We start from the raw sequence: 12,429 nt of genomic DNA on the forward strand, positions 1-12,429 counted from the left end.
TTAGCCGAGCTGTTCAGCGGAGTTTAGCCATCATTCGTCAGGCCAAGCAGAAGAAAGTGAAGAAGGAGTATTGTATGTACTACAACCGCTTTGGCAAATGTAACCGTGGGGAGAGCTGTCCCTACATCCATGATCCGGAAAAAGTAGCTGTCTGCACCAGGTGGGCACATGAACACGTAACTTTTCTCGTCACAAGCGCATACTTGTGCTTCATCTCAATATGGTTGGACACAGAACTCACCTGCAGTCTGTCCTTGCCTCTGTCACACATTTTAGTGAAACAGACCAAACAGTAGCAATACTTTGAACTAGCATAGCATTTTACATCTTCAAAGTGCGTGTCATGCCAGTAAAACATTATTTGAACCGGGGCGCGTGTGAGTGAGAGAGAGGGAGAGGGATTTACTTTACTAAATATAATGATGGCCTTAAATCCGGAGATTGCTTTTCATCCCAAAGGATGCCAGAACATTCTTTGGTAAGTTTTTAACAGGAACCACAAACACACAGATTTCTGAGAATCATAGCAACGTTGGGTTGGAAGGGACCTCAAGAAGTCATCAAGTCCAGCCCCCTGTGCTGAGGCAGGACCAAGTAAACTTAGACCATCCCTGACAGGTGCTTGTCCAACCTGTTCTTAAAAACCTCCAGTGATGGTGATTCCACAACCTCCCATGGAAGCCAGCCCCAGAGCTTAATTATCCTTATAGTTAAAAAGTTTTTCCTAATATCTAACTTAAATCTCCCTTGCTGCAGATTAAACCGATTACTTCTTGTTCTACCTTCAGTGGACATGGAGAGCAACTGATCACCTTCCTTTTTATAACAGTCCTTAACATATTTGACGACTGTTATCAGGACCCTGCCTCAGTCTTCTTTGTTCAAAATGAAACGTGCTCAGGTTTTTAACTTTTCCTCCTTAGGTCAGGTTTTCTAAACTTTTTTTCATTCTTGTTGCTCTCCTCTGAATTCTCTCTGATTTGTGCACATCTTTCTTGAAGTGTGTTTTCCAGAACTGGACACAGTACTCCTGCTGAAGCCTCACCAGGGCAAAGTAGAGCAGGACAATTACCATCCACACTGACATGCCCGGTTTAAACACACATAAGTAATAATTCCAGCATATATCCATAAGTCTTGATACACACCAAGTACATACATCACACAGGGGGGAGGGATAGCTCAGTGGTTTGAGCATTGGCCTGCTAAACCCAGGGTTGTGAGTTCAATCCTTGAGGGGGCCACTTAGGGATCTGGGGCAAAATCAGTACTTGGTCCTGCTAGTGAAGGCAGGGGGCTGGACTCGATGACCTTTCAAGGTCCCTTCCAGTTCTAGGAGATGGGATATCTCCATTAATTTATTTTTAATTTATTTATTTTATACAAGAATATCATAGAATCATAGACTATCAGAGTTGGAAGGGACCTCAGGAAGTCATCTAGTCCAATCCCCTGCTCAAAGCAGGAGCAATCCCCAACTAAATCATCCCAACCAGGGCTTTGTCAAGCCTGACCTTAAAAACCTCTAAGGAAGGAGATTCCACCACCTCCCTAGGTAACCCATTCCAGTGCTTCACCACCCTCCTGGTGAAAAAGTTTTTTCCTAATATCCAACCTAAACCACCCCCATTGCAACTTGAGACCATTACTCCTTGTTCTATCATCTGGTATCACCGAGAACAGTCTAAATCCGTCCTCTTTGGAACCCCCTTTCAGGTAGTTGAAAGCAGCTATCAAATCCCCCCTCATTCTTCTCTTCTGCAGACTAAATAATCCCAGTTCCCTCAGCCTCTCCTCATAAGTCATGTGCTCCAGCCCCTTAATCATTTTTGTTGCCCTCTGCTGGACTCTTTCCAATTTTTCCACATCCTTATAACGTGGGGCCCAAAACTGGACACAGCACTCCAGATGAGGCCTCACCAATGCCGAATAGAGAGGAATGATCACATCCTTCGATCTGCTGGCAATACCCCTACTTATACAGCCCAAAATGCCGTTAGCCTTCTTGGCAACAAGGTCACACTGTTGACTCATATCCAGCTTCTCGTCCACTGTAACCCCAGGTCCTTTTCTGCAGAACTGTTGCCTAGCCACTTGGTCCCTAGTCTGTAACAGTGCATGGGATTCTTCTGTCCTAAGTGCAGGACTCTGCACTTGTCCTTGTTGAACCTCATCAGATTTCTTTTGGCCCAATCCTCTAATTTGTCTAGGTCCCTCTGTATCCTATCCCTATCCTCCAGCGTATCTACCACTCCTCCCAGTTTAGTGTCATCTGCAGACTTGCTGAGAATGCAGTCCATGCCATCCTCCAGATCATTAATGAAGATATTGAACAAAACCGGCCCCAGGACCGACCCTTGGGGCACTCCGCTTGATTCTGGCTGCCAACTAGACATGGAGCCATTGATCACTACCCGTTGAGCCCGATGATTTAGCCAGCTTTCTATCCACCTTATAGTCCATTCGTCCAATCCATACTACTTTAACTTGCTGGCAAGTATACTGTGGGAGACCATATCAATGGTTAATCAATATTAATGGTCGGTGACACATTAGTTTTCAAATGATGCCTCACATGGCATATTTTGTACAAAGATTATTACCATAGTGCGTAGGGTGTGAATACGGGGGTGCATAGAGTCACAATCACCCAGAATGGTACTACCTTTTCCACAACTGCTTCACATTGCTGACTCACGTTCCATTTGTGATCCGATATAACCCCCAGGTCTATTTCATTAGTACCAGTGCCTAACCAGTTATTCCCCATTTTGTAATTGTGTATTTGATTTTTCCTTCCTAAGTGCAAAGTACTTTGCACTTGTCTTTAGTTAATTTCATCTGGTTGATTTCAAACCACTTTTATAATTTGTCAAGGTTGTTTTGAATTCTAACCCTATACTCCAAAGTGTTTGAAACCTCTCCCAGATTGATGTCATCCACACATTTTATAAGTGTACTCTCCACTCCATTATCCAAGTCATTATAGAAAAATATTGAATAATACCAGACCCAGGACAAACCCCTGCAGGACCCCACTAGATATTACCCTCCCCAACCCCCCACCCCCAGTTTGACATTGAGCCATTGATAACTACTCTTTGAGTACAGTCTTTCAACGAGTTGTGCACCCACCTTTTGTAATTTCATCTAGATCATATTTCCATAATAATTAAGTTGTTTTCCTATGGCAAAAGATCAAAGGTAGTAACTCGTGTAGCCTGTCTAAGAATCAGCATTAATGTTAAATCAACATGTACGCTGGCTAGCGTGAAGTTCTACATCCCTTAAATTTAATAGTAAAGCTTAGAACTTACTGACAAGCACTGATTCTTCTCACCTCTATGAGGCCAAATATTGTCTCTATTTGGTGGCTGGGGAAAGTGAGGCAGAGAGTAAATGGTTTACGCAAGGCGGGGAGTAGTTCCACAAGGGTAAGTTCTTTCACCAATCCTGTTCAACATGTCCATGCCGCCACTAGGCGAACTGGGCAGGTGACACAGACGTCAGAGCAGTGTGGGGTTTTAGCTGCAGGACTTGTTAGCCTGCACTTAACAAAAGTCTATCCTCTTCTTCCTCCCTTCCCTTGTTTATTCTATACCAATGGCTTTAAGGAGATCGATTATAAAACACTTCTCCTGGGGAGCGTATCTAGAATTCAGTAAAGGAGGAAGAGCTGCTGGTTTGACATGTAACAGGCGTGAGCTTCTCTGCCTCTCAGGTTAGGTTTTCCCTTTGATGGAGCATGTGAAGACCTAAGATATTTGGACTCCGTTGCAACCACCTTCCTGCTTTCAGCCCAGTCTGTTTTCCTGGAACTGAGACGTTGTGCACGCAAACACATTTCCTAGCGCCCCTCACTGTGGGCTAGGCCCTCTGAACAAACCACTCCGTGACTCTGAGTCTTGAGGGGGGATGTTTTGAAAATGCCTCTAAGATGGGAAAGAGACTGTGCTGCAGTCGGACATTGTTTTATAGCTAATCCCAGGTAACAAACAGTTAAAGTTGCTTCAGGACCCATCCTCTGGCCCAGGCCTTTCAGAACAGGGGAATGCCAAGCTAAGGGAAAAGTTCCCAGCATTCCAGGCCACCTGGACATCTCTGTCAGTGATCCACATGCAGACATCACTTCTGCTTCCAACTCTGACCTCCCCTGCTCATCACACAGCACCAACAGACCTCGTTGCAGCTGTGTGCTCACACATCCAAAGCTGCTACAGATTGCTGCTGCTAAGGTTAGAGTGAAGGTTTGGTGTTAGTGGTTTGCTTTCTGTCTGTAATAGTCCGGTGAAAGGGGGGTGGGGTTCGTGCCCTCTCAGGGGGCCGTCGGGTGCCAGGCCATCTCACTACCCGGCCCAAATCAGTCCTCGGGTTCGGGAGGTCTCGGGGTTCCGCCCCTCGGGCGGGGCTATACAAAAGGCAGCCTGCCGCTGCCAGTAGCTCCAGTCCTCAGTCCGGGCTAGGCAGCAAACCAGTCCTAAGCTCTGCTTCTTGCAGCCGGAGCGGGGCACTAACAATGTCAGGAAGCCCAGGCCCTTAGTCAGGGCGGGGCAACAAACAATAGACGAGGGGGCTCAGGTCCTTGCAGCGGGAGCTGAGTCCTAACAAAGTCAGAAAGCCCAGGCCCTTAATCAGGGCGGGGCAACAAACAATAGTTCAGGAGGGCTCAGGTCCTTGCAGCGGGAGCTGAGTCCTAACAAAGTCAGAAGGCCCAGGCCCTTAGTCAGGGCGGGGCAACAAACAATAGTTCCGGGGGGCCTCAGGTCCTATGACGGGAGCTGAGCGCCAGTAATAGTTCAAAAACTCAGGCCCTGTGGCAAGGGGCTGAGCGCACCAGTAGTAGTTCAGATCTCAAACCCTTAGGCAGGGAGTGAGCACACAAGTAGTCGCAGCCCAGGCCCTAGGTCGGGGCGGGGCAGCAAGCAATCAGTCTCTCAGAGGCCCAGGCCCTTAACCAGGGGCTGGGTCAGTTGGTGGCAGCCCGGTCAGGGCGGGGCAACAAGCCATCAGTCTCTCAGAGGCCCAGGCCCTTAAGCAGGGGCTGGGTCCGTTTGTGGCAGCCCCGGCCCTAGGTCAGGGCGGGGCAGCAAGCAACCAATCTCTCAGAGGCCCAGGCCCTTAAGCAGGGGCTGGGTCCGTTTGTGGCAGCCCAGGCCCTAGGTCAGGGCGGGGCAACAAGCCATCAGTCTCTCAGAGGCCCAGGCCCTTAAGCAGGGGCTGGGTCCGTTTGTGGCAGCCCCGGCCCTAGGTCAGGGCGGGGCAGCAAGCAACCAATCTCTCAGAGGCCCAGGCCCTTAACCAGGGGCTGGGTCAGTTTGTGGCAGCCCAGGCCCTAGGTCAGGGCGGGGCAGCAAGCAACCAATCTCTCAGAGGCCCAGGTTAGGGAGGAGGAGAGACTGCCACCCGGCGTGGGGTGGCAGGGGGGAACACAGGCCCACCCACTCCACTGTGTTCCAGCCCGGGGCCCTATCCGCAGCAGTCCGTCTGCCACGGGGTCAGTGGGGATCCTGACCGCAACACACTGACATTGGTTCGGGGTCTGCTATCCCCGGGCCACTTCCCATCTCCTCCTCCATAGGTACCTGCTCATCGCTGGGCTCGGCAGCGGGGTCACACACCATGGGCTCCTCGGTTTGTTGAGGGTTGTCTAGGTCGGGCCGTTCCTCCGGTCTCGGGTCCGGCTTATGCTCGGGTTCCTCCTCGGGGTACCGCGCTCGGGGCAGGCACGGCCAGTCCACCTCGGGGTACCGGGCTCGGGGCAGGCTCGGCCAGCCCACCTCGGGGTACCGGGCTCGGGGCAGGCTCGGCCAGCCCACGTCAGGATACCTGGCTCTGGGGAGGCTCGGTCCGTCGGCGTCAGGGTACCTGGCTCTGGGGAGGCTCAGTCTGGCAGGAGCCCGAGCAGGAGCGTCTGTCCTCTCCAGCCGCTCGGCCCCAACTGAGTGCTGGGGCCTGGCTTTTATACTTCCGGTCCCGCCCCTGGACTTCCGGGGGGCGGGAACAGGTGGGGGTGGCTCCGCCCACTTGGGTGGCTGTTCTGGTTCCTCTCTCTCATGGGCCGTCGGGAGCCAGGCCGCCTCACTACACTGTCACACAGTGATTGTGTTGACTCCAGCCTTGCTTATTGTCCTACACACTCCACCGAAAAAAACGATTTTACAAATGACTGATTAGACAAGTAACATATTGCAGACCGGCGTTCCCCATGCCTCCTCCTGGGGCCTAATCCTGTGACATTATTAAGGCACTCAGCGCCTTGCAGGATTGAGCCCTACGATTCTGGGTGCTAGCAAATGAGCCATGTGGCGTTAGATGGTGGGGTAGCAGGTCTGAAATAAAGACATGAAACATTTTTTAAACCAGGGGTCTGTGGTGCACCTGTTTTATACTCCACTTCCCACCTATGCCAGTACAGATGCTCCCCGACTTATGCCATCGTTCCGTTCCCGAAAGCCTTGCATAACCCGAATTTGACGTAAGTCAGAAACGTATATTGTGCAAGTATAAAAAACAAACAATGACAACAAAAAGATTGCATTTACCTTAATCCTATTGTTACCCTGACACGCTTAAGGCTGATTTTGGTGGTGGATGACAATGGGTTTAATTGGTAGATGAGGAAGGAGAGGAGGAGACGGGCATGATTTGAATGAAATAATAGGGTGAAATAACAGAAATACAGTATCACTGAAATAACATGAGACTGAGAGGCTGTGAGAGCGCAAAGCCTTCCCTTGTAGGAGATGCTACCGCTGTATTCCTCCACACACCGCACTACAGTTACTATGCATTCCCATACACTAGGCAATATTTTCTGCAACTCGAAAATTTTATTTATGCCTTATGGAACTTTTTGCATAAGGTCGAATTTGCGTATGTCGGGTCTTGCGTAACCCGGGGAGTGTCTGTACTGTGCTTGTTAAACATTTAAGCCATGGTCCGGGCAGCCTCTTCCCCAGGGTTAGTCTGACTTCATGTAAAACCTCCAGTAAATCCATTATTTTTTCCTCCAAAGACAGGCGGCAGTCTCCAGTAGCATATGGCAGATTATTTAAACTGTGTAATTTTGAATGCTGCTGCACATTGTGATGTTCCTCTCCAGAGGATGCCGTCTCCTTACATATCCTTTTGTAGCAACATGCCAGGAGTGGAGAGTAATAGCCAATGGATGCAGGGGATCATACCTGTGTGGATCTTACTTACCACTGACCTGAGGAGTCATTCTCTGTGGCAACACTTGTGGAGCTTGTCATGCCAATAAAACCTCATTGAATTGAACTGAATTGTGTGTATCGGTTGCAATCTGGAAAGTTCTGGGGGATGCTACAGGTTGAGATGCTGTGTAGCCGGGAAGGGATATTACTTTATTACAGAGAAGCACTGAAGACTGTTCCCAGCTCATCTTACTTGCCCCATTGCTGTAAAACGTTTGAAAAACGAACAGTTTTGCTAGTATCATTTCTTACCCAACTGTTAATGTTATGATATTATTCTTTTAAAAAGTCATCTTAAATCATTTCTCCTTTAAGAAAATGCCTCTTCAGATCCCCACTCCTGCTGCTAGAAATCATTTGGATCGCATCCATAAACTTACACCGTGCTTTACCGAGATGAAGGCACGCTCCCTGCTGCAATAAATGTCGTTTCAGTCATAGCGGCACAAGCAGTGCTGTGTCACTCTGAGGGTGCATCGCATCTGGAGACTGTATTTGGAGGATTCCAGTAACTGACAGAGTTGGGTCTGAATGTGTCTATCTGAATTTAAAAATCCGCTATCGCTGTGGTATCTAAATACTGATTCATCGGAAGACGCTGGCTCTAAATGCCTACACATATTTTAGGGGCTTGTTTTCAGAATCTTGAGCTCTGATCTTCATCCGAGTTCATATCTGATCCCCCCCTCCCCCCGCCATCTTTTGAATCCAGACCTTAAACACCCCTGACAGGGGGACCAGGCCTTCCTTTGTTTCTGTTCAGTACCGGGCAAAATGACGCCCCAGTGTGACTGGATCCTTTGGGCACTGCCAAGGTATAAATAATCCTCCTGCTAACCGCAGGGTTTCAAACACTCCATCTGTAGTCTGTAGCTCCTGTCCCTCTGGTTACTGATCTGTAACTTAGTTGTCTAGAAATCTTTCGTGAGCCATCACTTGCTCTTTTAGGGGGAAAGATAAGTACCGGTTTAATGTGTGAAATGGGCTTTAATAGGAAATGTATGGAGCAGTTATGTAATGTTCACTTGAACTGTGCCTCAGGCTAATACAAGTATGAAATGGTGAGTCCGGGGATAGTCTCTGTGTTTAAAATAGCGTGTTTCTGTGAACTGTTTGTAATACTCCGGATCTGTCTCTAAACCCCTTTCCGGTTCTTTGGCAGATTTCTCCGTGGCACATGCAAGAAGACTGACGGGACATGTTCATTTTCACACAAAGTTTCTAAAGATAAGGTCTGTATGGTTTTCTAATGAGCACATTCCAGCTTTATGAGAGAGTTGACCTAAGGAAGCAACACTTCTGCTGGTTGTAGGGAAGTCTATGCTATAGAGTGTTTCAAATTGAGTTCATTTGCAGTTTGCTTGCCAAGCTGTTCAGGCTCATTACGGGGTCCAACCTTATAATGAAAGAAGAGTGTGCCTCTTAAACCAACTTGGTGAATCAGTATATTAGTGCATTAAGCAGCGAATTTGAGACTAGAGCACCTGGGGCTGTTTGCAGTGCTGGTAACGTGTCTGGTTAAGGGGTATTTAAGCTCTTGAGATCAGAACGCAAGCACACGGAGTCAGAGCATTTGCCATCTCTTTAAGACTCTGATTCATTCTAAATCACTCCACAGCTGGGGTCAGACCGAGAGAATGTTGGAACGTACTGTAGTTAGGAGACATAAATTAACTTTTTTTTTTTTTTTTAAAGAAAAACTAGACAATGAAACTGTCTGGCAGAATGATTTTTAATTTCATCATTTTCACTCTGCTTGGAAGTGTTCGGAGCTCTTTCGTTTTATTACACAGACTAAGGTTGAGAGATAATTAGATTTTCTTTTAGCGATTATTGGCTGATAATTTAGCAGGTTAATCTTCATTCGCTGGATAGGACTTCAAATTGGAAGTAACTTCTGAGGTCCCAATCCAGCAAAGCACGTAAGCACATGCCTAAATGAAACCCTGGGACTTAAGAATGTGCTTAACTTACATGCTTGGGTTCTTTGCTGAGGAGGGATGGACTTTGCCCCTGTTAAGCACACACTTAAGTGGTTTGCTGAGTCAGGGCCTGTATGAATGAGAGAGAAGTTCTCAAGCCCTAGACAGAGAGTCAGAACAAAAACTAGAGGTGCTAATGTCCATCCAGAAGGGTTTATTCCCCTAGGAACCCATGGTCCCACAGCAGCAGGGATCACGGTATCAGAAGCAGTTCGGTTTTCGTGTTCCGCTCTAGTGGTGGAGGTGCAAGAGGCTGGGGTGTGAAAGGGAAAAGATCCCTCCCCAAAAGTCCATAAACACTATGCCTCCCCCCTCCATCATGTCACTCTGTAATTGTTCCAGCCCCACTGTGTATAATTCTGGCATGTAGTTTGCCTAAAGCAGCTTTAGTGCAACTTTAACTACAGGAATCAAAGCACCAGAGAGCTGTCAGATCAGGAAGCATTGCTTTTGTTGCTTGTCCCACAGATCATCCAAAGATACCATCATAAATCACCCTGGAGATGTCACCTTCTGGTCTCTCCTTTCTCCATTCCCTGTTGGTTAAATGTCTCTCTGTTCCATTCATAGTCTATCATGCCATTTATGTAATCACAATGTATTACACAGAGCTTTAACTAACCCAGCGATACCGCCAGAGGATTTAACCATCAGCCCCCCATGTCTAACCAGTGTTTGAAACAGAACCATTTTCAACAGCTCTCATCTCTGGGTGCAGTTTACTTGTTTCTCTTTCTCTCTGGCTGTGGTTGATGGGTAGCTCCGAAGTTATCCTGAAGGCCATCTGACTCGTATTCTGAATTATTCGCCAAAGTGCCCTGTGGGGCTTTTTGTGCACACAGCACTTGTAGAGCAGTCATTTAATCACCAGTATGTAAAACTGTGTATGGTCTAGAGCAGGGGCGGGCAAACTTTTTGGCCTGAGGGCCACATTGGGGTTCCGAAACTGTATGGAGGGCCTGGTAGGGAAGGCTGTGCCTCCCCAAACAGCCTGGCCCCTGCCCCCTCCCACTTCCCGCCCCCTGAGTGCCCCCCCCCTCAGAACCTCTGACCCATCCAACCCCTGCCCTCCTTGTCCCCTGACCACCCCCTCCCGGGACCCCCTGCCCCATCCAACCCCCCTGTCCCCTGACTGCCCTGACCCCTATCCACACCCCTACCCCCTGACATGCCCCCCGGGACCTCCACGTCTATCCAACCCCCCCGTTCCCTATCCCCTGACCACCCCCACCAGAATCTCCACCCCATCCAACCGTCCCCTTCTCCCTGTCCCCGACTGCCCCCCAGGGCCTCCTGCCCCTTATCCAACTCCCCTCTCCCCATCCCCTTACCATGCCGCTCAGAGCACCAGGGCTGACAGCTGCGCTGCCCGGCCAGAGCCAGCCACGTCGCCACACAGTCTAAAGCACCGGGGCAGGCTGGCGGCTCTCGCAGCCGTGCTGCCCGGCAGGAGCTTGCAGCCCCGCCGCCCAGAGCACTGGTGGCACAACAAGCTGAGGCTGTGGGGGAGGGCAGACAGCAAGGGAGGGGCCAGGGGCTAGCCTCCCCGGCCGGGAGCTCAAGGGCTGGGCAGGAGGGTCCGGCCCGCGGGCCGCAGTTTGCCCATCTCTGGTCTAGAGAGTGCAGATCAGGAACTTCTGTCCTCCCTGTCTCAGAACACAAGAACAAGGAGAGATTTGATGACTTCAAAAGGTGGGGAATTCAGAACTGATAAAAAGTGATTTTTTTATACAGTGTGTAACTGGACTGTGGAAGTCATTGTTGAGACCAAGAACTTAGCAAGATTCAGAAAGGGATTGGATGCTTATGTGGAGATCAATAATATCCATTGTTACAGTTAAAGCTAACAACCGTTTTGGAAGGAAATTACACTTCATGCTTCAGAGCCTGACCCAATCTCCAACTATTAGAGATCAGAAAGAGACCGAATGTGAGGGGACATTTATCCCACATTTGCTATTGCGGGTTCCTGACAGCTTCATTTGAAGTATCTGGTGCCGATGGCTATGAGACCAGACAGTGGACTAGAGGGACCTGGGGTTGATCCAGTCAGGCAGTGTATTAGCACTAGTGTATTGAGTAGAACTATCCAGATCTGTAGTCATGCTGGTGTGGGTGTATATATCCTGCAGTGCTTAGAGGCATGTTGTGAAGGCATTTCTCATATCTAATCACACCTAAAATCTCTGCTACATTGTAAGCCTGAAGCTGTAACATTTCCTTAGCATTTTCCCCCTTCTACTACATGCCCACCCTGACCGAGCGCTTGTCTCTGGGCTCTCAGGAACGCTGGGACAGTGAGGGTTAAAACAAGCAGCCTTATTCTTCTTTTTTTTTTTAAGTGACTGTCGCAAGTGTTTCAGTGGAGTCCTGTGAACACCCCAGGCAGCATTACTGAACGTGTCCAACCCCTTAGAGTGAAATGGCTGGAAATGATCAGCCAGTTCCCCAGAGCCACCCTGTTCCCTCCACCCAATGTACACCCCCACCCAATCTTAACTGTGCCCCTAAAATAACAGTTTGACCTTTTGTTGCCTGTTTGCACATATTAAAGGGCAAGGGTGAGAATCTCCCATTCCTAGAGCAGGTAGCACAGCTCCATGCCATGCAGTCCCTCACCTCCAGTCTGTGTGCCTCTCATCCACTGCCCACTTCACCATCCCTGCCTCCCCCACATGTCCCCCTCTGTCCTGCCCACTCACCCCCAATCCATGCCTTCAGTCAGGAGCAGGTCAGATTTTATTTCTAAACACAGGTTAAAATTATTGGACCTTTCTGGGTGGAGATGCGAAAATAGCTCGGGACAATGCCGCACGGGCTATAGGCCACAGGAATGGGATGTGGGTGACACGGGAAAAGAGAGAAAATACTGCATGGTCACTTTAAGGTGCACACAATCCTGTGCAGGGCATTTTCGCTACCCTGGTCTACTGAGAATCAGGACCTGGGGCTGTCTGCAGCCCGGCCCAAACTCCCCTCCCCCAGCAAGCATAAAGCTTAAGCTGTGTCAGCTGGGAAAGTCCACAGTCCTTACCTTACCCAGTCTCTTCCTCCTGGCTTCCTGACCACTTCCTCACCTTTCCCAGCACCCCTCTGTTTCCTCTAGAGGCCTGCCTTAGCCATCCCTGTTCCAGTCAGCACTGGAGCACAGGCTTATTCTCTCTGACTCCAGGGAAGGGACTGTGTCCTGTGTTCGTACAGCTCCCAGCACGACGGGCCCTGATCCTGAGTGG

The 12,429-nt window shown here is 49.2% G+C and overlaps 1 protein-coding gene across 1 annotated transcript in view; it reads left to right on the forward strand.

The window, feature by feature from the left end:
- The window catches only part of ZC3H3 (zinc finger CCCH-type containing 3), a 358,737-nt gene that overhangs the window by 250,409 nt on the left and 95,899 nt on the right, over positions 1-12,429 (forward strand). The window contains exons 7-8 of the mRNA XM_065398821.1: positions 5-160; positions 8,377-8,446. Coding sequence (XP_065254893.1) covers positions 5-160; positions 8,377-8,446 — 226 coding nt within the window. The remainder of the gene's footprint in view (positions 1-4; positions 161-8,376; positions 8,447-12,429) is intronic.

The sequence above is a fragment of the Emys orbicularis genome, chromosome 2, assembly GCF_028017835.1.
Source record: "Emys orbicularis isolate rEmyOrb1 chromosome 2, rEmyOrb1.hap1, whole genome shotgun sequence".
NCBI lineage: Eukaryota > Metazoa > Chordata > Testudines > Emydidae > Emys > Emys orbicularis.